Genomic DNA, 24894 nt, shown 5'->3' with positions numbered 1-24894 from the left:
CACTGAAAGAACATGGTATATAGACAGTGTACTTATAGTGTATATGAGGCCCAAATAGATTTTTGCAAATTAATCTTATTGTAGTACACCATACAATACTTCTTCAGTGAGTCTTTGGGTCATGTGCGCTTGCTCTTTCCTTCCCATGTAATCTTCTGTGAAAAGGCCCTCTCAGCATTCATAGCCCCTTGGGCTGAGAACCATCAGCTAAGGGACACAGTTGGGATGACTCTTTCTTTGATGCCACATAAAGCATGAAACGATAAATATTTGCGTTTTAGTTCCTGTGCATAAGAAAACAGTGCACCAGAATGGACTTAAAAGTCAATATCATCCCTCATTAATTCTGAAGATGGTGAAGATGCTTTCACCATACCATCTAACAAGTGGCAAGGATCTCCTACAGGGAATCACTTCAGCCCGGATATCAATTTTGACAGGTCATCACACAACTTTTTAATATTCATAGCTGAATCATTGCAAATACAAACAATATCACTCCAATTTTTGTTGAACTTGGAAAAAACCTTTTTTGCAGAGCATTAAAAGTGACACTGAGTTCAATGCTTTCCAAAAGTCTGGTGTCATGTTTTCACCATTATCCCAGATGCTTGGTGATATATATACGTGTCACTATTCCTTGCATTGAATGTTTAAAGTCTGAGGTGTTGGCAATTCACCTACTATCAATACTGTCCCACTAGAAACTATAGTCTTAAGGGTTTTTACCCATTCTCTGTGGGTAAATGTGATGACACATATTAGGGAAGATTTTTATGAAGCCAGCCATTTTACCTATCAGTAAAAGAATCAAATGCAGCCAAAATATCAAATATGAGTTTGATATTTTCTGATTCTCTACAGTTTATAAAATAATTAAACTAGACCTAAAACATGAAACTAAACCCTGCATCTTTAGACCAAAGGCTACAAAACTGAAAAAAGTAAAAGGTAGAAGAAACAATATTTTAGTGGCATCCCTAAAGAACAAAACTCAAGCAGAATAATGTTAGCCAGCCTTCCTTACTGCTAGCTTGTACAACAAAGTTACATTGTATTGACATCTTCAGGAAGAAAAAAATGACTCTTTCACTCTCTTTTTCCTTTCTTTGAATGGCATTTAGTTTGTTGTTGTGCAGGGGTTTTTTCAGTGTTTATATGTTTTCACTGGTGAGGGCTATTTATCTTTCAGTGGGGTTTTATCAGTTATTATAGGTTTAAACCTAAAACCCCACAGCCTATGTATAATATATGGAACAATCACTCTGCCTGTTACAATTTTCCATTTTCATGATTGCCTAAAACACGTACCAGCAGGCACATATGAAAGGTTGGGTAAAGAATACATCAAGACATCCTGGGAATTACCATACACACATAGATGTTGGAGTGTGGGACGTGAAGCGTTTCTTAGTGGAAAAATTGTGAAAAAGCTTTAAGTGGTTCTCTCCTTTGTCTGGGTATAAACTTACATGGGGCCTGTGATGGTTCCTCCAACAATTTATCCTGCCACCTGCAATGTTCACCAGCCACAGTGATTGATCCAATTTTTGGACAACTTTCAATTGGAAGTTACCTCATGTTGAACGATCACAGATGGTGTGGCATGTTGCCAGGTATACCATATCTAGTGACTGTGTCAGCCAGGGTCACTTGTTGTATGCAAGTATTGTTTCCTAAAACCAAGACAGACAGGAAGTCGCCTTTATGGCTTTCACTGAACAGCTCTTCTTTACGAATTGTTACTTTAAGCAGAATGAAAGCCATTCTTTTCCAAAAAACTGTGCCACTGACCTCAGCCAAAGAGACCTATGATCTGCAAGTCGCAAGACCTTCTGCCGAGATACATGTCCTCTTATCTACAAACTGCCCCATACATTTCTCAGAAATGTTAAGTCGTATCTTAAACATGTCTGATACGAGCGGTATTGTACATCTATTTAAGAATGTATGTTCCGGACTGTTAGCACCTTTTCAAGCAGTCCTCGGTATATATCCAAACTTTGTGCACTCTGTGTTTGGCGGACTGCCCCTCCTTTTGGGACTCATTGCAGGGATACTATTTTTGCTCCTACTCCTACTGTGCAGCGTCACTCCAAGTACCATAGAGAGAGCTCTATTGGAGATGAAGTGTCATGAGCGCATCGTCCAAATTTTGGGATTAACACTTCTACGAGAATTAAACACTACATGGTTTCTGTCATTCAGACCAATCTGGCAAGATTGCATCTTACCAGTTCTATGCTGCCTGCTTTGCAGAGAAGAATGTGTGCCAGACATCTGTCTAACACTTCCATCAGTCATGCCAACGGATATTGATACTTTGCTAGACCCGGTAAAGGCCCATGAGCAGTGTTGTCCGAAGCAGCTACCAATTCTGATGACGGCATTCATTGAGATCTTACAGACGCAAAATGCTGATGCTGAGGTACAAGTGGAAACTTCAGGCGCACAGGTAACATCCGATACGTACATTGCTAATGCCACCAATGCTGAAAGCGATGCTTCACATCTATGTGCGGTTAATCTTCTAAACGAGTTAATTCAACAATCATCTACAATGATAGACGATTTGTTTACAGACATAAAAGATTTCATGTTTTCTCCAAGCCCTAACACTGACTTTTGAATTTGGCACACAGTGTTCTGAGAGACTTTGAATTTAACCTTCATTTTTTAAAACAAAGAACATTTTCCTATGATACATTTTTTTGGGCCAAAGTAGTATTTTTTATTTTTGGCACAAAGTAATCTGCTTAAAGTAGAACTATTCATAGAGAACAAGAATTCTGTGAATACTTCCAAGAGAAAATATTTGACCTTGTACACATACAAACAGTTTTATGTAATCTGACATGAAATGCTTTCGGCCTTTTTTCTTCTGTATTTAGAGCCATTTCATAAATGTATATTTTCGTGCTTCATTCATTTAGCATTTAAATGTAAATATATGCTTAGAATGAAACATTGCTTAAATGCGTACAGCACAAATGCATCTTTTACATGTACAACCAGTAAAAATTCATTTATATGTATTTTGGAGGGGTTTTCACATTCTGTGTGTAGATATGGTTTAAATATGTGTAGGGAAGGAATGGGGGAGGGAGAGCACACCCTAATAAATGGCTTATCATAAAATGTAAATCTTAACACTATATAATCCAATGGTGCTACAGTGTGATACTTGCTGTCTATCAAGTGTAGGCTAAACAAATAGAGAAAATGCTACCGAACCCTATAGCAAACACTGTGCACAGTGTTTGCTACCGGGTTTGGTAGCATTTTCTCTATTGAAATATGTTTAAACATGTTTAGAATTTAATGACGTCGTACACAAGAAAGTGGAGTGGGTGTTGTACATCGATTTAGATTCCGAATGAATTTACAGATTCATGCCCTTATATAGGTACAATTCATATCGCCCTTATATAGGCAAGAAAACCAGTCCTTATTTAGGCATAGCCCATGCTCCCCAAATGCAGGCATGTTCCATCCGTCCATCTACGTCACAACGATTTCTTGGAAAACCAGACTCTTAAGTAGAAGGGACTTTCCCTAGCCTGGATATTGATTTCTCCAAGAAACTTGTTATTATGCATGAACATCTATTCCTTAGGGGTACATCCATGACTTCCATATGCCTGACTTTTACATCAATACAGGCATTCTTAAACACTTTCTAGGTAAAAATATAACTTTACTTGCTATAGCAAAGTATGGTGTGGTCCGGTGCAGTTCGACTACCTACTTGCACGACGCAGCTCGCTACAGCAAGTGCCGAAGGAAGCAACTCTCCAGCTGACCCACTGACCAGAAGCTGTCATCATCCTGCCGAGAATCCAGCTCCATGGTTTCTGACTCCCCTTGCGGGGTGTTGGGAAATCGAGTCCTGTGAAAGAGATACCAACCTCACTCATTCTAAAGGTATGGAGCTGATTAGAACCTAGAGAAACCTTTGGCAATTCTTGGCAAAAACTAAACCTATGCTAAAAGACAAACACCTATTTCTTCCCTGGTACTAGACCTAAATTAGGTACATTGGGGGAGGCCTATTTTAGAAGCACCAGTTGAGTATTTTAGCCTGTGTTATTTATGTATGTATTTTTATATGTTATAGCTACAGACAATGCTATTACAGTGTTATTTTATATTACTGTTCTCACTGCACGCATTATACTTTGCATTCTAATGATTGTAGCAGTTCATATCTCTTGCATGAGAAATAAGATTGTTCAATAAAACCCTTTTATTTAAACTCCCGTCTCTCTTTCTATGCAACTCTGTAGAAACGAAGCATGCACGACTGACTGAGTGAACTAGTTATCTATTGTTTCCACGACTCTGGAGATATGTTTCGGTTTTAGGGGAAACAAAGTTGTCATGTTTATGCGGTTGTCAGAAACTAATCTCTTCTTGTTTACTTAAGGAAGTTTCTAGTGACCTCTGAGTTAGCTGGCACACACACAATTAAGTTTAGTATACTCGATAGAGACATATTGACCTAAGTCCTATGTCAAATCTGTAGTGTATATTATTCCAATGCGCAATATATATATAGCTTATGCATCTATTGTGGAAGGTCAGGTAATTTTATAAGAGAAAAGTCTGTAAAAGTAAATCTAAAAGTCAACCATCTGTAATGTTGTCCATAAAGACACCATCCCTAGCAGAAAACTACATTCCTCTACAATGAAAGGAACTGCCTTACAGAGTGAGGTAATTATGCCAGTTCACACATGGGCTGTGAATACTATGAAGCCACAAGTGGTTCATATGATACTTGCCATGAATATGACATTGGCAGAAGGTAAACAGAAGTTGGTTTCGGGGATTTCAGATTCTGGAACCTCAGCAAATTATTTGGACTTTAGCTTTCTCAATCTTAGCAAATTTATTTTATTAAGGAAATGATTCCTGAGGAGGTTAAGGCAGTGTATTGTTTTATTCTATCATCAGGTCCAGAAAACCTGCATATCCACATGATTTATTTGGTCTATTTTAGAAAACAATAATTAATAGTCGGCAACAAGAGCAGAAAAGTAGAGCCACATATAAAGTCCAAGTCTCAGTCCATAATATATTTCTTCTTGCTTTATTCCAAGAACTTTAGGTACACATTCATATTTCAATCTTCTTAACACTTGTTGTCCAAGCCAAAACCATGCCAACACGTGTTTCTTTTTTTTTTTTTTTTTTTCTTTTTTTATCCTCATTTGCCGTCTTGCCGCCCATTCTTCTCTCTAAACCACCATTGGGCTGTTGTTATCTCTTATGCTGGATTTAGAGTGATGGGGCATAGACAACACATATTTTTGGGCCTGGCCTTCCTCTAACTTATCCTTCTTCCCTTCCTGGCCCAAGATGTATGTCCTCCACCATCTTTCTTTAACGTCCTGGGATAGCTCAAATACCAGCGAGACAGGCACGGGCTTAATCATTGGACTTAACATAAACTTAACTTTAACCAAAATTTAGCAGGAAGGGTATCCAAAATCCTCTATTTCTTTTAGATCGGTCTAATAAATCAAGCTTAGCCATATACCTCATAGCTAAAACCCAATCTAATAAAGTGGGGCTAAGTGGTGAGACCCACAGTTTACAAATCTCTCGACGTGCCAACAACATAGCATAAAAAATAAGTCTAACATTATCATTCAGAATTCTATTTTGCAAATCCAATCTCCCAGTGATAATTAATTCAGGGCTTACCTCAATGGGTTGATTCAAAGATTTGGAGAGAGAATTACTCACGTCAAACCAGAATTTCTTGATAATTGGGCAAGACACAAACATGTGTAGATCATCAACATTTGGAGCTTTACATTTTGGGCATCCAACAATCCCTCCATCTTTAAATTTAGAAAGCCTGTATGGAGACCAATATGCCCTGTGGATAGTAAACAAAAGATTTCGCCTTAGGTTTGCCGGTTTAATAATTCTATATAGCATGCACATAGTTACTTGCCATTGGTCTTCTGTCGCGATCCTTGGCAAGCTCTCCTTCCACAAGGTCTCTGGTAAATCAAATGTTCCATCCTCCATATCTAGTATTTGCCAATACCAGAATGCTACTTCCTTCTCGAATGCCCCTTTCTCCAACTTTGACTCCAAGTCGTTTTCCAGCCCAATCTCCACTTCCAGATGACTTGCCCAGCTCTGAATCTGAATGTATTTATATTTTGAAAAAACTGAGCCCCATTTTTGCTGGCAAATACCCCAAGGAATTAAATTGCCATCTTGAAACAAGTCCTTCCACCTTTGCAAATCAGGTTCCTTTTTCAAATTTAAAGCCAGCGCATCTCTTGACCAAGAGGGGGCTCCAGGAGAATCCCATATTGGAGCACTGTGGCTGAAATACGAAAGTTTAAATAATTTCCTGATCCTGTACCAAATTTCAGCCAAGTCTCTCAACGTCTTGAGTTTCACCTTTTTGAAAAACTTAGGGTCTCCAAACTTATACAAAAAACCAAACTCATGATACCCTGACCGCCTCAGCATTATCGCAAAAAGGCCACCGATCTGAGAGCTAACAGGGATACCCAACAGCATCCTGCAGTTTTTTAAATAAAACGCCCATGCATATATTCGTATGTCTGAAGCCGCCAATCCTCCTCTTTCTGCTTTCCTCCTTATTTTCTTCCATGATATTCGAGAGGTCTTTGACGCCCAGATAAATGATATTATCATGCTTTGTAGCTTCGCCAGCCATTCCTTTTTAAAGCCCAGCGGAATAGTCTCGAACAAAAAGGTAATCTTAGGTACAATCACCATCTTTACAAGATTGGATCTTCCATATATTGACAGGGGTAAATTCATCCAGCCTTTTAATGTGTCGCCAACCTCTTTCTTCACCCTATCAAAGTTGGTTTTAGCCAGATCTTCCAACTTCTGAGTAATCCTGACTCCCAAGTACCTCATTTCTTTTGTTATTTTGACACCTTCAGTATTGAGATTCCAAGCCATTATCTCAGTTTTATCTTGATTTAACTTGTATCCAGATATCTTACCAAACTCCTTTGTCGTGTTCACTAAGTTGTCCAGAGTTCCAACTAAATTAGTAGAATAAACAATAATATCGTCCGCGTATAGCCCAAGTTTCTTGGACCAATCCATCACTACAAAGGGGGGTATCTCTACTGAAGCTCTAATTTTACATGCAAGAGGCTCTATATAAATATTAAAGAGCAGCGGTGATAAGGGGCATCCCTGTCGAGTGCCCCGCATTACTTTAATAGGAAGCGTAAGGGTTCCATTTACCAGAACTCTTGATGTCGGTGCACAGTACAAAGAAAAAATAGATTGTGTAAACTTATCTCCTAAATTAAGATGGTGCAAAAGGGCTTTTAAATATACAAAATTAACTCGATCAAAAGCCTTAGCGGCATCTAGCGCAATAACTGCCAAGGGGTAATCATATTTAGTGGCTAAGTCTATCGTACCTATCAATGAAAAAGTGAGATCTTTTAAGTATCTCTTCTTGATGAAGCCTCTTTGAAACACGTGTTTCGTCTATGCGGCTGTACGCCATGGACTTCATCAGAGCTATATATGAAATATGGATGTGTACTTAAAGTTCTTGGAATAAAGCAAGAAGAAATATATTATGGACTGAGACTTGAATTTTATATGTGGCTCTACTTTTCAGTTTCTGCTCAGGTTGCCGACTATTAATTAATTGTATTATATGTGGACTTAGGTCATAACATTTACAGTGTGAGGTGGTCGCTGTACAGAGACCTTGAAGCATTAACACTGTTTGTAACATTTGAATTGGGGATACGTATACATTACCCTGCGCGGATTACCCCTAGTGCCTTCCTTGTTGAGTTTATGTTGGAAAACAGCTTGAAAATATTTGCTTAGCTTTGATAGATACTCTTCTATCATCTTAGCTGAGCTTACAATATCCTCGTATTGAATGAGCTGCAAGGAAAGTACAGTTGAATTCACATTATTGTCAAGCGACTGTACGATTCCATGTAAATTCTGAGAGAGCTGTTCTTCTAACATGCTTGCATGAATAGGTAGGTATTTCACCCATTATTTGTTGTGCAAATCAGCTGCCCTCTTCTTCTGAATTAATTAGTGATGCATGTTATTCGAAAAAAGCAAATGCTTGACCTCCTCACAGAAGTTATGATTGTGAGATGCATTTGGAACCAAGTGTACAAACGCATTGCAGTTGAGTGTATGCACTCAGTAAATCAGAAACAGAATATCAAAATCAATAGTTAGATAAGAATATGGCTACTGTGTACATAGGGCATTGATAATCCCTTGCTTATTTTCATGTACTTTCCTTTGCTCCTGAAAAGGGAGGGAACTAAGAACTTGTATAGACTATAGACCCTCAATTGATCCCCGTGGGAAATCACTATCCTTGGACATTAATAAAAGTTGTTGGATCACATTTGAAACAGAATTACCATCTAGTCATAGTCGAAGATGGTGGTGAATTGTTAAGTATGCTGTTAAATAAGCTCAGACCATGAACCTTTTAATGTAGCTTTATTCCATGTAAATTAACTACACGCCGGTAGGAGAGGCAGCGCTCCGGTCACCAGCTCACACTCATGGACAGCTGCAACTGTCATCCCAACTGTCAACTCCACTGTCAGCTGGCATAGGACAATGCCATCTGACGTAATGCATGCAAATGCGGGGAGTCGTGCGGCAGGGACGGGGGCATGCAGGGGACAAACGCGAAAGGGAAAGATTACCAACGTAACACATCTCCTTTCGGGGGGGAAAGGAAAAAAAAAGAAAACATGTAACTGTTAGACATGCACGAGGTCCTTGTACTTCATAGGTCTGACCACAAGGCGTCCATGTCAACACGGGTAACTGGTTCCTTCCCCGTCGTCATCATCTGTGTTTAGTCCAACATCGGACCTTTAGTAGTTCTCTGTTCCAGAGCCACTGGTGGTGTTGCTGTCAACAGGGTCCATTTCTTCCGTAAAGGCTTTCACTAAGCCCTGTCCATCCTCCAACGTGGACGAATGAATTTAACAGGAGGATTCTGCAGAGTCCTCTGATCCGCTGCACTCGTGTTCACCTATAGACTCCATATGCATCCAGTTGGCTCCTAAGTCTACTTCAGGGTGTGGACGTTGTAGGTGTTTTTGTGTCTCCTCACCCTCATTCTCTGACTCCTCATAGTACAACCAGTCGTAGTAATCCTTCTTGTTGTTGTGCTCTAGTTTTCCTTTATTCGTACCATGATACTTCCTTGTCCAGACCACGCTGCGTCTAAGCCTACTCATACAACTGGTTTCCTCCCCATCGTCATCATCTGGGTTTGGTCCCAAGTCGGTCCTCTTGTTGTATTCTGTACCAGAGCCACTGGTAGTGTTCCTTTCAACAAGGTCCACTCCTTCCGTTAGAGCTTCATCTAAGACCTGTCCTTCCTCCATCGTTGACGAGTGAATTCCACAGGAGGATTCAGCAGAGTCTTCTGTTCCGCTGAACTCGTATTCTCTCCTGGACCCAATATGTATCCTGTTCTTCCCTAAATCAACTATGGGGTGTGGACTTTGTACGTGTTTTTGTGTCTCCTCACCCTCATTCTCTGACTCCTCATTGCACAACCAGTCATAGTAATCGTCTTTGTTGTTGCACTCTAGTTCATCCAGACTCGTACCATCTTCCCCATCCAGGTCAGTATCACCAGCATAATTTCCCCTTGCCCTAGGCTTGCACTCAGCCAGTGCAGTTGCATGCCTCACTTTCCCATCTCTGAGGCGGGTAGAAGTACAGAAGTCCTCTTCTATCCCTGTCGTTTGTGTTAACATATATTGTTCTTTTTTGACAAATACACTCATTTCCACTCTTTCTCCTTCACTTTGTTTGATCTCGAATTCTTCGCTTATATGTTTTCCATCATTGTTTTCAATGTAAGTACTTTGTTTTAGTTTGAAGTTATCCATTGCTGCTTCGCGTGTGCATTCAGTTCTCCCTGCAGCCCTTTTCCATCCTTCATTGTCCTTAGATTGTGGTGTTCTCTCACTTGACAACTCAAAATGGGTATATTGTATACTTTCGTTTTGAGCCAACCCACTCACTGGTTCTGAACTGTTGGGATTTAGTGTTATTCCTAACTTTCCCTGCTCTTTTGATCCGAGTACAGAAGGACCTTTTTCTGAAATGTATACCTTATTCCTGGTACTTCTCTCCTTGAAACCCAATTCCATCTCTCTGCATCCAACCAAGTCAATGATTTCACCTGTGTATGTTTTTAGGGTTATGTCTGCTTCCTTTAACTCGTTTCCTAGTTTTATTGCTAATTTACTCTTCCAAATATTCTTGTTAACAATTGTACAATGTGACCCTGATCAGCGACTATATTTATGTCAACTCCTCGTCTGGTGATGACACACTCAGGTTTTTGTTTACATTCTTCCTCTTTCTCTTTGGTATCTCCATCTGTTATGATGAGCACACATAGGTTGTATTCCGACTCATCCGATGATTCAAATTCTTCTTCCTCACTCTCTTCTATATACCTCACTTTCCCCTTAACTCTCCTGTAGCACACTTTTTAAAAATGTCCAATCAGTCCACATTGGGTACACTTACTGTTCCTTGTGGGACATTCCCGATTATCTGCCAAGTGTTTGTTGCTTCCACATCGGAAACATTTCAGATCCTTGTGATTTCTAGTTTCACTTTTTGTTTCATCTTCTTCCTCCATTCTATTTTTCCTTATTGTTTGCTTCTTTTTTCCACAGCTATTCTAGCTACTAATCCAGCTTCTTCCTGTTTGTTCTTATCTTCTTTTAACACTGCCTTCGCACACCGGCCAGTTAATTCTTTTTTCTTTACTATTTCATTACTTCCTGGAGTGGTTTCTCTCCTCTTGCCCATAATGCGTCCTGTATGTCGGGATTAGCTGCACACATTACAATTTGGTCTCTCATCAAGTCATCATGCATGTTTTCGAATTTGCATGCTAGTGCTAAATGTTTTAAAGCAGAGACATAGTCCTCTATGCTTTCATCCTTACCCTGTTTAGGCCTATAAAATGTGTACCTGTTAACTGCTACACATACAGCTGGCTTGTAATAATTGTCCAAGTCTTCCATTGCATTTTTAAACACATCTCCTTCATCTGCTCCTCATTTTTTTGTAATGTTGTTGTACACCTTCAGACCACCAGCCCTTAAACAGTGTAACAGTATCTTTTTCTTTTCCTCAGCCTGTAAAGTTTCTTCTGGCTTGTCAAAAGTTGTTATATAGTTATTGAAGAATTCTTTCCACACCTCCCACTTTATTTCCGGTTCTCCTACTCCTTTTAGAAATGATTGTGGGGGTGGCAGATTGTATATGTTGCCTGCTGCCATGTTTATTATATATCAGTATCTTCCCTTTCTATTTTTACTCCAATATTTTTTTTAAATGCTTATTTTCATGTAACCCCTTTTTTTTCATTCCTGTTCTAATACCTTTTCTTTTAATTTTTTATATTCAATTTCTTGTTTCCTGATATTCCTTACTTTTATTCTCACTGTTACTTCTGCTCCCTTTTAAATAATTTATTTATCCTTTTCCTTCTTAATAAACGCTTATGGTGCTTTAGGTTATTTCCTTTCTTTCAATATTGACACTTGCGTTACATTTGCCTCATATAGATGACTAAAGCGGTGATTTCCTCATTCAAAATGGCCCCCTGACGCCAGTTACGGCGTCACGTTTGCTCCTGGATGAACGCTGTAGTTCTGAGGAGAATTTCGCCTCACATGCTTCCTGCGCCGCCTCAAATCAATTTCAAAATTCGGTATTGGGTTAATTAACTTTTGCTCCCTCTTCCGCTCATTTCTCCTCCTCCCAGCATCCAAGGCTCACCTCATAAACCTTGAGCAGATTCCACGAATCGTCAACTTCAGGTTTTCTTTATTCTTTTAATATTTCATTTCCTCACAATCTCCCAAAGTTCAATCTGTATTCTCATAGACTCACGGAGAGTGCGCTGTTTCTTCGACTCATAAATTATTCATTAGTTTTCATACCCTTCACGATGCCCTCACGCCGCCTTCTCTTTATATTTAGATGTTTTCCTTGTTGTGGGTTCTTCAGTGTATTGTCGCTTGTCGCCAAATTTGTTAAGAATGCTGTTAAATAAGCTCAGACCATTAACCTTTTAACGTAGCTTTATTCCATGTAAATTAACGACACACCGGTAGGAGAGGCAGCGCTCCGGTCACCAGCTCACACTCATGGACAGCTGCAACTGTCATCCCAACTGTCAACTCCACTGTCAGCTGGCTTAGGACAATGCCATCTGACGTAATGCATGCAAATGCGGGGAGTCGCGCAGCAGGGACGGGGGCATGCAGGGGACAAACGCTAAAGGGAAAGATTACCAACGTAACATGAATGGAAAACGGAATTCAACTCTAAGTTTCGTTTTTTGAAATATCGTACCTTGTCCTTCGAACTCAATAATGTTCCTGCAGCCTTCAGTATTTTAATGATGAGGTATTGAGAGGATTTTTGGATGTGTTTTGTATTGTCTATTTAGATCATAAATTGATGTACACAGACATCTTGGAAACCCTTATGCCACATGTTATAAAAGTTTTATAACAATTGAGAGATTATCATCATTTTGGCTTTGCCAATTTTTATAGCAGGTTCATGTATCTGTTTTCGGAATTTGTAAGACCCATTACCAAGTTACACTGAAAGGGATCAGTTTTTGTTCAGTCAAATGAAGCAGATCAGGCAATTTGATTTTTGAAAGAACATTTTTCTAGTGCTCCTATTTTATAACAGCCCAATGTAAAATATTGTTTTATTGTTAAGCCAGAAGCTTCCTATCATGCAATGAGAGATATTTTATCTCAGAGAAATCTAAACACTAGGAAAGTTCACCTAATATTTTACTTATCTAAAAAAACTAACCACCAGCAGATTTAAATTGCACAATCACTAATAAGAAACTATTGATCATTAAGACATCTTTTGAAGAATGGACATATTTGTGAGGGTAAAAATACAATATAAGTGTAGACTGATAACAGAATTTAGCAGTTCCTGAACTCAGTAACAGTTGACTATAATTTTGATTATGGCTTTGTAGTTAAATTAGAGCTCATCTAATAAGTATGGTAAGGCTGCGACTCTATCACAAAAAGACTCCTTTCTGGCAAGCATGTATACAGAAAGTCAATACCTAGATATAGAGACTTGGTTAAAGAAGCAATAAGACAGACATGAAAGAGATGTTTTTGTGTGTAAATGGAAAGCTGTATGCTTACATCTGTTCAGGCAAGACAACAGCCTAGGAAGTGGCTTCGGGATTCAAAGGTGTCTGGAAATCATGGAGTAGCTAAATCTTCAGTAGCAGTAAGGATATCGTTTTGCAGGTGAAGTCTATTTGCTATTGCCAAAGGTTACTTACAAACATGTTCAATCTGTGCTCAAGCTAAGAATTCACATGGTAAGCCAATGAGCTTATTGAGGCCCTTGTTTGCTCCATTTGGAACTTAGCAAATGCTGTAAATGGCATTTATTGAGGAGCTGCCCAAAGGCAAGGCTGCACTGTAATTCTAGTGGTTGTAAGGCATTTGACTAAGAAGGCTAATTTCATATTCCTTCTTGATTTCCCACTTCTAAAGAGTTAGCACACAGTTTGCACAACACACTATGCAATTACATGGTTTTCTCCATGTAAAGATTACCGCCAGAATCTTAATTTACTTTAAAAATCTTCTCTGTCTTTTGTAAATAACTAGTTTGCTTGACTAATGTCTACCAGGTATCACTCTGAACCAGACAGTCAAACTGAAAGGATGAATCAATGTGATGAACAGTAGGTGAGATATTGAGGACTAGAGTAAGATGTGGTTAGCAGAGTTACCATACTATAGCACTGAGCACTCACTAAATAGGATGTCACTTTTCTTTTGTATGTATGCCCATTATCCCCTGCCTGAACATTTACTTGGATCAGTCTCAGTCCACTATAATTACACACTGGTCCTGGTAGGGAGTAAATATAGTTGCTGCAGTGGGATGTTGCTTTAAAGGTTGGAAACCTCACAATCTGCTTGTTTGCCTTTTGTTGGGCCCTATCTCTTTGCTGGTGCCAGATCTCTGTGGACTTTAACCCTTCTTACCAGTGGTAAAGTGCCTGTGCTGTTCCATTTCAACATGGTCGAATTGGCATATTGCCAAATGGTATATTTAATGCTCCTATATGTCCATTGTATCAGGCAAAAGATGTACCCAGAGCCTTGAAGTTAAATGCCACTAATAGATTGCTGCATCTATTATGCCATCTACAACAGCAACAGTGCAAATATGACTGCAGGCCTACCATTTACACCTGGCTGTTGCAGTTTCGAACAGCGAAATTCACCTCTCACAATAAGCCACTGTATCAGATCAAAACCTACTTTTTAAATATTATTAAGTCACCCCATTGTGGGCCTTGTTGTCCACAAAGCAGGGTGCATGGTATTTAAAAGTTGTACATGTAGAATGTAATGTTAATATGCCCTTACAGAGACTAGCACCCAGAAGCTATTATTCACTGTGAGAGGCCCAGCTGTCCCATGTAGAAAATCAGAGTACAGATTAAAGCCCTAATATTGTATACCAGGAATGGGGTTAGCTGAAAAAAACAATTGAACAACTATTTTAATAGTTATTAAAAATTCAATTCAATGGGGAACTCAGATTTTTAATAAATGTGAAGGAAAGGTAACTTTTATAAAGTTCTCCTTTGCTTGCCTAACGTTTCTGGAGGCTACATTTGCAATTGCACTCCCACTTCTGCCAGCCAGTAATTATCATTTGAATAGGTCTGAAGAGTTTATCAGAAGCTGGCAACAGGCTGCCCTGGATGGGCAGAGATTCCTCTTTTGAACCTCCCAGAATTTACAGGAAGGGGATTGTGAGCATCCTTTTTAACTCTGCAGTGTCAATTCCTGCTTGAATGTCAAATCCTGGTTGACCGGTCTACCGGGTATCCTCAGACAGAGCTGGGATTACTGATCTAAGGGAAGGGGACTCGATGCCAGTACTTTGTATTATATTCCCTTGAAAGACTTGTGGTCTAATCTCGTAATCCCTTCCATGCATTCGTCGGCCAACGGCCGTCGTGAGCACTACCTCTGTAGTGCTGTGTACGTCCGTTGGCCGACGCGGCCCCGCCGACTCCGCTAAACTGCCGCACTGCGGCGGAATTACTGTCGCGGTTCAGCCGATAAAGTATAACAGACCCAATGGCTTTCCTTCACGTGGATCTGCATTTTTTCCTGTTTTTGAACTTGGACACTAGGTCAGACAACTTTCAGTAAGTCCTTACTTTAAAACATAATTTGAAAATTCATATTAACTCCCCAATTTTAGGAAGCCTGTCTATCAGAAGGTTGCATCGCACTGTAAACAAAAAGTAAAAAGGTAGCCAGACCTCGTAACAAATATTAGTGCATGGGATATTTTCTCTCACATTTTCTAAGCAGTTTGCAGCATGTGGTCCTCAAAATCCTTAGCAAGCAAATAAATTGCAAACTTTCAGTATTTTGCAAACTTCTGTGCATGACTTTCTGGCCTGTGAAGGAGTGCATTTCATCCCTACATACAGATAGATCACAATAAAATGCCCACAAGATGTAAACATTGACAGCTAATATTTAGAACTTATTGGGATCTTTAAATAGATTATTTCTGCCATATTTTATGCTAAAATCCAACCTGGAACTGCTATCTTCCCTGAAGTTGGGTGGTCCATTTCCAAAATAAGTCCATTGTGAACAACCTGGAAATAAATAAAAATAAATTAGAGTTAGCCAGCATATTTGTGAAGTTTAATTTCCTGTGCTGTCATCTAGTTCTTGCCTTTTTCAGGAAATACAATTTTTTCTGGTATGCAAGCATATTTTCTGTTCTCATTAGGTATAACATCCTCAGTACAAGGTATACAAAGTAATGGAATTAATGACAAGAGGGGACTGTGAGTCAATGCAATACATGACATGCTGAGAAGCTTTGATTAATGGTTGTGGGTTCTGTGTATCCTACATACTCAGAGTAGTCAGTGGTATCTGTGATCCAAACTGGAATCTAAAGTACTGAAGAAAAGTATTTTTTTATTTTTCTATAATTTGACTATATCAACTCAATAATTGCTTCGTACATTTCTTTTTCAGAAATCATCAATTCACACATTCTAATATTTCACATAAACAGCATTAATATTAAAGTTGAGAATTTATCCCACATAGGACCAGGTCACATCCATTACACTGTTTGTAAAAGCTTATTCAAAAATGTTGAAGTTATCCACCATGCCTATTTATGGTAGGCACCAAAGCAGTACATTTTTACCTAGCTAGGCAAAATATTGAATAAAATAACTTACAAGACTAGTGCACAGTAACAAATTTACACCTTTGGACCAGATAACCGATGCACTTCTGATAAGGTGCTAAAAACACAATTTGTAAATAAACAGTGTCCATACTTTAGTGTTCAGGAATGTAAAAAAAGGAAAAATCTTTTGATGTGTGATGTGCAAAAACACAGAATTTGAGCTGTTTAATTTCTTTCGTATTAATTTAATTGTCTATTTTTATTAAAGAAACATACATACATGCAAGAAAAGATATAAGGAAGACTCGAACCAAGAAGAACTCTCTACTTAAATATCAGTCGGTACCCAAGTAAATGTTTAGTGACCATGAACAGACAAGAAGCAAATATCGCAGAATGTCTCTACCCTGAAAATGATATGAGGCTCGTCAGGTTATTATTTTATTTATTCTAATAAGTTTCAAAATCTCCTTTATCTTCAGTAATGCTGCTTCACTTCTGGATGGAAATGTAAAGTTTAGTGTCAGGGAGATTCCTATGCCATGTCCTTTGTGTGTTAGGCAGAAAATGAATGCCTCCAAAGGGCAATTTTAGGCTGGCTGGGTGGCCAAACATTGTCAATGCAACAGCCGAGAGAGGCTCTCCAGTATAGTCCTGCAAAGGCTCAAGCAACATTTCAAAACCAGTTTCTTCACAAATAGTTAAAATAATGCTTTTAAATGGATACCAAGATCATTCTACAACTTTCTTTTTTTTTTATTCCAAACATTTTTATTGCATTTTCTGTAACAAAAGAATATAACGTACTCTTCTGAATGAGAATATTTCACACATGAGAAGTTCAGGACAGGCAATAGTATACTTGTAATAGAACATACCACTAGTGAAATTGATTGTGGGGAGAGGATGTAGCCTTACGGCTAGAGCAGTCGGCCTTGAAGCTGGCGAACCAGGTTTGATTCTCGGCAACGACGCTCAACATCGTGTGATTGTGAGCAAACCACTTAATCTCTCCGTGCCTACCAAAAATGAATGTGTCCGTCTGTAACAAAACTGGTGCTCGCTCTGATACCTGATATCTTCAGGTCTAATTTGCACTATACAAAACTCCCCCCCGCCCCCCCAACAAAAAAATAAAAATTGCAGTGTGGACAAGGAATGTGGGAATATGAAGCTGTCAAAGGGCAACCCAACATCGTTGACATCCCTAGATGTTCTAGAGACTGACCAATGTGTTGACGAGTTATCTAACAGTCACACCAGAATTGCACATTTTCAAACACAAGTGAAAAATCCAAGCAACAGAAATCGAAAGAAGAAACAAACCACCGAAAAGGGAGAAAGGGATGGGAGGCAAGAGAGAAAGAGGGGAGACAAGAGAGAGAAAGAGAGGAGGAAGAAGGGGATACATTGTGTAAAGTTGTCAAGACCATCAGTACCCTATATCCGGTCTATGTCAGCACCAACAGACACCCAATATGTAAGCTGTAGATTGGCAGTATACCGTATGCGTCATAATAGCACCTAACATGGTTTTCTTTTCTGTAAATAATTATCAAAGGAGACCCTTAAGCGTCTAGAGCTGGACAAAGTATAAAGTGTCAAGTACAATATGTTATCTGCTCTTCTAAAAGAACATAACTTGTTCCTCTACTTTTTAAAGGTGATCATGGAAGTTGATTTCCACTCCATTAGAACCATCTTGGTACCCACTGCTAATAGTAAGTCCTGCAGCAATGCATCCTTCTCAGTAAAGTCTAGTGTGGGTGAATTCTCTGGTAGCCCGAAGGCAACTGTAAAAAAGTCAATCTTAAATGGTTTTCCCAAGATACCATGAATCAGGGATTGAATTGTGCCCCATAACAGATGAGTCATTTTACATGAAAAGAGCATGTGGTCCAGAAATACTCCATCCTCACATCGCCGACAAGTGCCTGACTTAGACAGACCTACCCTGTGAAGTCAGGCAGGCATCCAAAAGGATTTATGTGTACACCAAAATCTAGTTTGTGCTAAGGCAGGAGTAATTTTTGCTATGAGAGGATAACCATATTTTTCTCCATATTGAATCTGATAAAAGCCATAATATGTGAACCTTGAGCACAATCGGCACATTTCTTTTTTAAGTCTCTCATCATGTAATTATTGATTGGCTGAAGCAATTTTTAGATATGAGAGATGTATTTGTCCACGGTTTTCAAAAAAGAGGAACAGAGTGTGATAGGTAACAAGCTGGAGAGGATCTGAACCAATGAGGCTATCACCATTTTGACTGTCTCTGTCCAGATCCACCAAGTAACATGTTTAGGGGACCATGTACCCAGTAGATCTTTTTTGGAAAGTGTTTTGTTTTCATTAATGGTAAGGGAACTTTCCAAATCTCTACCAAACCAAATACCCAAGTATTTTAGGGAGTCTGGTTTCCACTTCAAGCCTGAATCCCCAGTCATGGATACAGTACATTGGACATTTAGTGGAAAGACCGTGGTCTTGTCCCAGTTGACAGAGTAACCTGAGAACAATGAGTATCTCTCTTTCTCGTGCATAATGTGGAGGGTGGCTAGATCAGCTTCTTCAGTAAAGAATAGCTGTCAGTCGCCTACCAGGACTGAAGGGGATATCCTTAATGCCCTTATTATGTCTAAATGGGAGTTTGTTGGAGAGGGACTCGGTGTCCCAGGATTAAGCGGGGGTCCAAAGGCGGCCCTGACAATTAGGCCACCTGCTGCCCCTGCTGATTGCAAAGCTGTATGAAGCGCAATGCCAGGATTCTCAGCATGGGTGTTTGTTAGAGAGGGATACAGTGTTTCAGGATTAAGGGGGACTGGAGATAGCCCCAGACAGCCAGCCCTCCTGCTGCCCCTCTGCTTATTGTAAAGGGCTATAAAGTGCAATGCCAGATCCCACCATATGGGACCCCCCACCAGGCAAAGCCCAGGCCAAGGGCGGGCCCATCTATGGCCATTTGAGGCTGTGCTGGGCACCCTCTTTTGGCTGAGAGTCTTGAAGGACCCTACAACTCCAAGGTAGACTTGTTTTTTTGATTGTTTATGGACTTTTTTTACCTTTAATCAACCTACTTGTCTGCCCACCTATAAGATGGGGAAGATGAAACCTACTCAAATAAGGAAGGGGAGGGAAAGTAGGACTGTGTGTCTCCGCTGATAACTACGCATTTGTCATCAGCCATTGGTGCAAGTACCTCCAGATGGTGGAGAATCGCATAGAAGTGGTGCAGAAAATGACTGACAATCCCTCCTCACAATCGAGTGAAACCTCTTTAGATGGCCATGTATTCCTGCTGGGTAAAGTGCCATCAGTAAGCACCAAAATTCATTTTTAGGACAGGCTGATTTCAGTTAATCCCTTTCACATGACCCTTCAGTGGAGATTCCTACAGATACACCTTCCAGTTCGCAGCAGAGAAAGAAAACCAAAATTCATCGAACTTTGTAATTGTTGTAAGTCCCTGGATGGATTGGGGTTTAAGACAAAGTTGGCGGAAATCTGTAAATATTTCTTCACAAAAATGGAGGACTGCTTCCCTTCAGGGATTCCCAGATACATGTCAGATATATTAATCTAAACTGCAAGCCCTAGTCCACGATCAGGGACAATCCTAGCCTTTCCAGTTCATGAAAAAGCAGGGTAATCAAGCAAAATAGATTACATTTACAATTGGCTAGTCTGGGGCAACCAGTAATACATTGCAGAGTTCCCACCCTGTCATCTATACAGCACCTGGGAAATAACATTTCTAAATCATCTTCAAATTACAATGCTACCCAGCCATAGGATCATCGGTGCATTGAAACATCAACTTCAACAAACGTGGGTCAAGGGTCCACTTGCAATTACCTCCTAATTGCACTTCCTATGTTTTAGACTTGGAAGAAGTTTCTCCAATGAGTAATCAAGCAGTTGAAGACTGGTGGGTTTAAAAAATAGGGTAACACGCTGGTGCAAGAAAAATGCCACATGGCTGATGGATCTGGTGGATGAGATATTAATGGTCCAGAGGGTTGGATAGCTGGAAATTCCATAAAAAACTCAAAGAGGGTCTGCATAGTAGTACATATTAAAGATCCTATGGTGGTGAGCTCACTGCTGCACAAGCTTAACCACCTAGCTACACAACAAGTAAAGATCAGGGCCCTCTCTGTGGGAAATGTTTACCAGCCCCAACCTCCATCATTCCTGATTCAAATTGGACCAGTTTTCGCCCCATCTTTGGTATCCCATCTGCCACCCCTCTGGCCACAGAAAATCGTTATGCCTCCCTGTCCAAACTATAAGACATTCAATGACTGGTTGACCCCTTGGCTCCTGTTTCGCTGGTACCAATCCCTTGTTTAGCTCCAGCCCCGTGTTTTGTTTTACATAATAGCAGCAAAGCGTTGACCAACACGGACGTTCCTACTTTGAGTAATGACAACCTGGTAGTCTTTGTATTATCACTTGGAACGTTGTGGGTGTAGGACAAAAATTACCACATGAAGATTGGCTACAATGGATCAAGAACATTGATGTAGTCTGCTGTCAAGAGACTTGGGAAGACAAAACTTTTTAGTAGTCTTCTTGTAGTCTTCTTGTGTAGCAGCTTCCCCCTCATCCTTTGGAAGGTCAAAGGGTGTCTGGGGGTTCTGATAGCTATAAAAAATAAGAACATCACACTGGAAGAACTTAGGTTCACCTCTTATTACTAAATCCTGTCTTTATCCACCTGAGGTTCCTTGGGCGTGATATTAATTCATTTCTATTTTAATTTCTTCAGTAGACACCATACAGCCATGGTGGATGATATAGACACATATATTACAAACCATGGGCTTAATTACGAGTTTGGCATTCACCAGGACCACCAAACTCGCAGTGGTGGTGCGGTGGCGGTCGAGGATCACTGCACCAGAGATCTGACCGCCGTATTACGAGTGCGGCAATCGGACCGCCAGAGAACTGCCGCAACCGCCAGGGATCCATGATCCCTGGCGGTGGCATGGCGTTCTTGAGGGTGCAATATGCTTGGAGGTGCCGCTGTGTCACAGCCAAACATGTTAAGAGTTTTCTCACTGTCAGAAGTCTCATGGTAGTTCTTGCCCCTGTGCATGGGGGTGCAAGCAGGGGGGCATATGTTGTGCCCCCCTGTGTGGATGTACCCTGTTCCTTCACGGCATGGACTGCACAGTCTATGCCATGCAGGAACCTCAATTGCCTGTTCCGCGACAGGTGCAGTTCTAAGGCTCACATATGAGACTTTGTACTGCACCACCACGGGCCAGCCATGCTGCTCACCTGCCAGACCACAAAATTACTCGTAAGCTGCGGCGATCCTCTTTGGCAGTGTGGGAGCGGGCGGTAGTGTGGCGGCCCGCTCCCATATTGCTAATCAGGCCATATTTCTTTAGAAGGCATGAGCATGTGGGTATTCCCTGGACGGGTGATTTTAATATTCAGCTCTGTCAGCATAGTAGTGATTGTGTCTGTGGCATATCAGATAGACAAGGAGATAGCACTACCCATTTTATCGACACTCCCTACTGCGATGCCTTAAATCAGATTATTGTGAAACATAATTTGTCTTTTTCATCTGACTACTTTAGAGAGGACTCTTTTCCAGCAGCCAACTTTGGCATGTAGAAGCAGGTGTAGTACTATCGATTTCATCCTAGTCTCCCCCAATCATGTACCATTAGTAAAGGATAGCGACATTCTTTCTTCCAATATGAGCAATCATAACCCTGTCTCGCTATCTTTAAATGGGTCCAGTATATATGCTCACCACACAGAACTGGTCCCTTACCTCCGGTTTTGTCCCAATAAGGTTGTCTGTATTAATGTGGCAATATAAATCACACCCTTTTTTTAAGAACTTGTTAGTAGGAAATCAGGAAGAGGTAATATGCTCTTTTGGAAGAGTCAAATTTTCAGAAAGTGGTGGTCAGTTATGAGGGGATATGTAGCAAGGCATCTGGCCTGTTAACTAAAAAGAGATCTAATAAGAGTTAACCTACTCAAAAATAGTTGAATACTGTAGCCCTAAAATTTCTGATAGTGGTGCCAAATACCCTACAGAGCAATATCAAGAACATTAGACTGGCAAGGCAATCCTACAAAGCGACCTTAGAGAAGAGAAAACATGAGTTAACACAACTCAACTCAAGACCTGGCTATTCGAGCAGCAGCGGACCCCCCTCCCCTAGCGCCTTGAGACCCTCCGGGTGAGTAGTGCGCTATATAAATGCTTTGATTGATTGATTGATTGATTAATTGAGAAGGCTTGCGAGGACATAGCATTTTGGGAAATCATAAATCAGTCTTTGATATTTTGGTAAATACTAACCCAAGTCTAGAATGCCATATCCAAGGTGATTTATGGGTTTCCTACTTCTCCCAAATCTTTGAGCAAGAAGATACTTCCACAGTGCATCCACCCCCAAAAGTAAGTGTCTCTTGGTCCAATCTTGTAGTCAGTCAGGGCTGCATTCTTGACCCTTTTTTATTTCTTTTTTATATTAATTCATTAGATTCATTTTTAGTGTCAAAGGGGAAGGATTTACTAAAAGTGGGCAATTACCGAGTCTACTGTACGTGGATGATGCAATCCTTTTATCTCATACCACTGATGGTCCGCAAGTTCTGCTTGACCTTTTTTATGAATTTAAGGAAAGTCTTAGCCTGAAGGTCAATCAGCAGAAATTGTTTATCATAACCTGCAGCATAAGAAACAGTTGCTCAAAAAAGTATACCCTCGGAATGACCGCAGTTGCGAAGGTACAGCATTTTAATTTTTTAGGAATAATGTCGTTAATTTAAGATAGGATACGCTTTTAACTCAAAGGGTCTCTAAATTTGTTGGAGCAGTTGATGCAATTTTTAGTTTTGCAGGTAAACTCAGCCATAAACCCATAAAAGAACTAATAATGCTGTACAAAAGTAATTGTCTCCCAGTGAGCCTGTATGGTGTTGGAGTATGGAGATTAATATTTCATCTCTATTGTTATGGATAAAGATCTGGCTTTCTCCTCTAACCAAATGTTCTTGCTTAGTGATACAGGACTGTTTAATACATGATCATGTGGATTACATCCCCTAGCTGGTCTATGTAGAAAAATATTTTCCAGGACTTGGAATTTCAATCTTTTTCTATTGCCCAAGTGAAATAGATAATAACTCCAAATTGTTTAAGCTCTATTTCAAGAACATAGAAATGTCACCAGATACTCCAATTTGCTAAAATTGGAATCGACCCTCAGTCACTTGGTGATAACCACTACAGATGGGATACAGCCCTACCTACTGTGGATTACCAATCATGAACAAATATTTTACTTGATCCGTTCAGATTTGGGCGTGATGCACTTTTTGGCGGCCCTCCCACAGTGTGGTACCTTTGCCGTGTTGTTCCTGCAATAACTTTGCCCCCCAATCCCTCAAAAATGTTATCTTCTTTTGAACCTTTTACACAACACCAAGGAAACAAATGTTATGTCCCTTGCAACGTGACCGCCATTCAATAACATGTAATACAGGCCTGTGTGTTCTGCAGCTTTTAAATATGCAGCCTATGTGTTCATGGTAATAGGTTATATTAGTAAGGCACTTAGAGTTAGGAGAAAATTAGATGTTCAAGCCTAGTCTGCACAGTGGTATCTGCTTAGATTAATTCTTGTTGTGCCGCTAAATGGTTTGCTTAATGTATGAATTGTTTGCAATAATCCAGTAATCTAACCAGTTTTTTAAATTAAAATGTTTTCAACTTGTATTGTGTTTTACTTATCTGTTTTTAACTTCAAGCTGTTTTTTAAGGTGACTTGCTAAATTAAAGTTTTCAGTGATGATGATGTCTAAATGTCAAGAGCAGCGATTCCGTAACCAGCAGAATGAGTAGTGGGGAAAGAGGGCAACCCTGCTGCATGCCTTGCAATAGAGGAAAGGACTGGGAGAGGTGACCATTAATTCAAACCTTCGCTATTTGGTCTGAGTAAAGTGCCATTGCCATGTGAATAGAATCCTCCTCCAGATGATACTTATGTAGTGTTCTGTGGAGAAAAACCCTACATAAGTTTTTCCACATCTAGCACCAGTGTGCTATTGGGGATTTAATGAGCTTCGGTTTATTGAGTGTATGGCGAAATAATCTGATATTGTCAGCAGCAAGTCTGCCCTTCAGTCAACTGCTCTATGAGTGAGAAAAACAGTTTTGCATGACTGTCTCCAGACTGCGTGCAATAATTTTAGTGTATATTTTGCAAATAAGGTTTAACAAAATAGGTCTATAATGACCGCTATTGTAGCCTAAGTTGCTGAGCTGAGAAAGACCCAGAATATGCGTATTGCCAGAAGATAGCTCTCAGGGGATCCGCAATCAAATCCACAAAAGTTTTATCAAATTTACATGAGTAATCATCTGGGCATGGTTCTTTCCCGGCTCAAAGGCTGTGGATGACGTTCAGGACCTCCCCCTCCTCAATGTGTGCATTCGGAATGAATTTGTCTTCTTGGTTTACGTGTGAAAAAAACCACACGTCTAATGTATTCATTACATATGTTTATTGGAACTGCTTTGTTGTACTTATA

General features: G+C 40.0%; 1 protein-coding gene across 1 annotated transcript in view; it reads right to left on the bottom strand.

Annotated features, from left to right (window-relative positions):
* SUGCT (succinyl-CoA:glutarate-CoA transferase) overlaps nucleotides 1-24894 on the bottom strand; it is a 3450745-nt gene that overhangs the window by 418538 nt on the left and 3007313 nt on the right. Inside the window, exon 13 of the mRNA XM_086964866.1 lies at nucleotides 15700-15763. Within this exon, the coding sequence (XP_086820992.1) occupies nucleotides 15700-15763 (64 nt within the window). The remainder of the gene's footprint in view (nucleotides 1-15699; nucleotides 15764-24894) is intronic.

The sequence above is a fragment of the Lissotriton vulgaris genome, chromosome 4_1 (assembly GCF_964263255.1).
Source record: "Lissotriton vulgaris chromosome 4_1, aLisVul1.2, whole genome shotgun sequence".
Lineage (NCBI taxonomy): Eukaryota > Metazoa > Chordata > Amphibia > Caudata > Salamandridae > Lissotriton > Lissotriton vulgaris.
The sequence above is the reverse complement of the archived record's forward strand: the minus strand, read 5'-3'. Positions and strand labels throughout refer to the sequence as shown.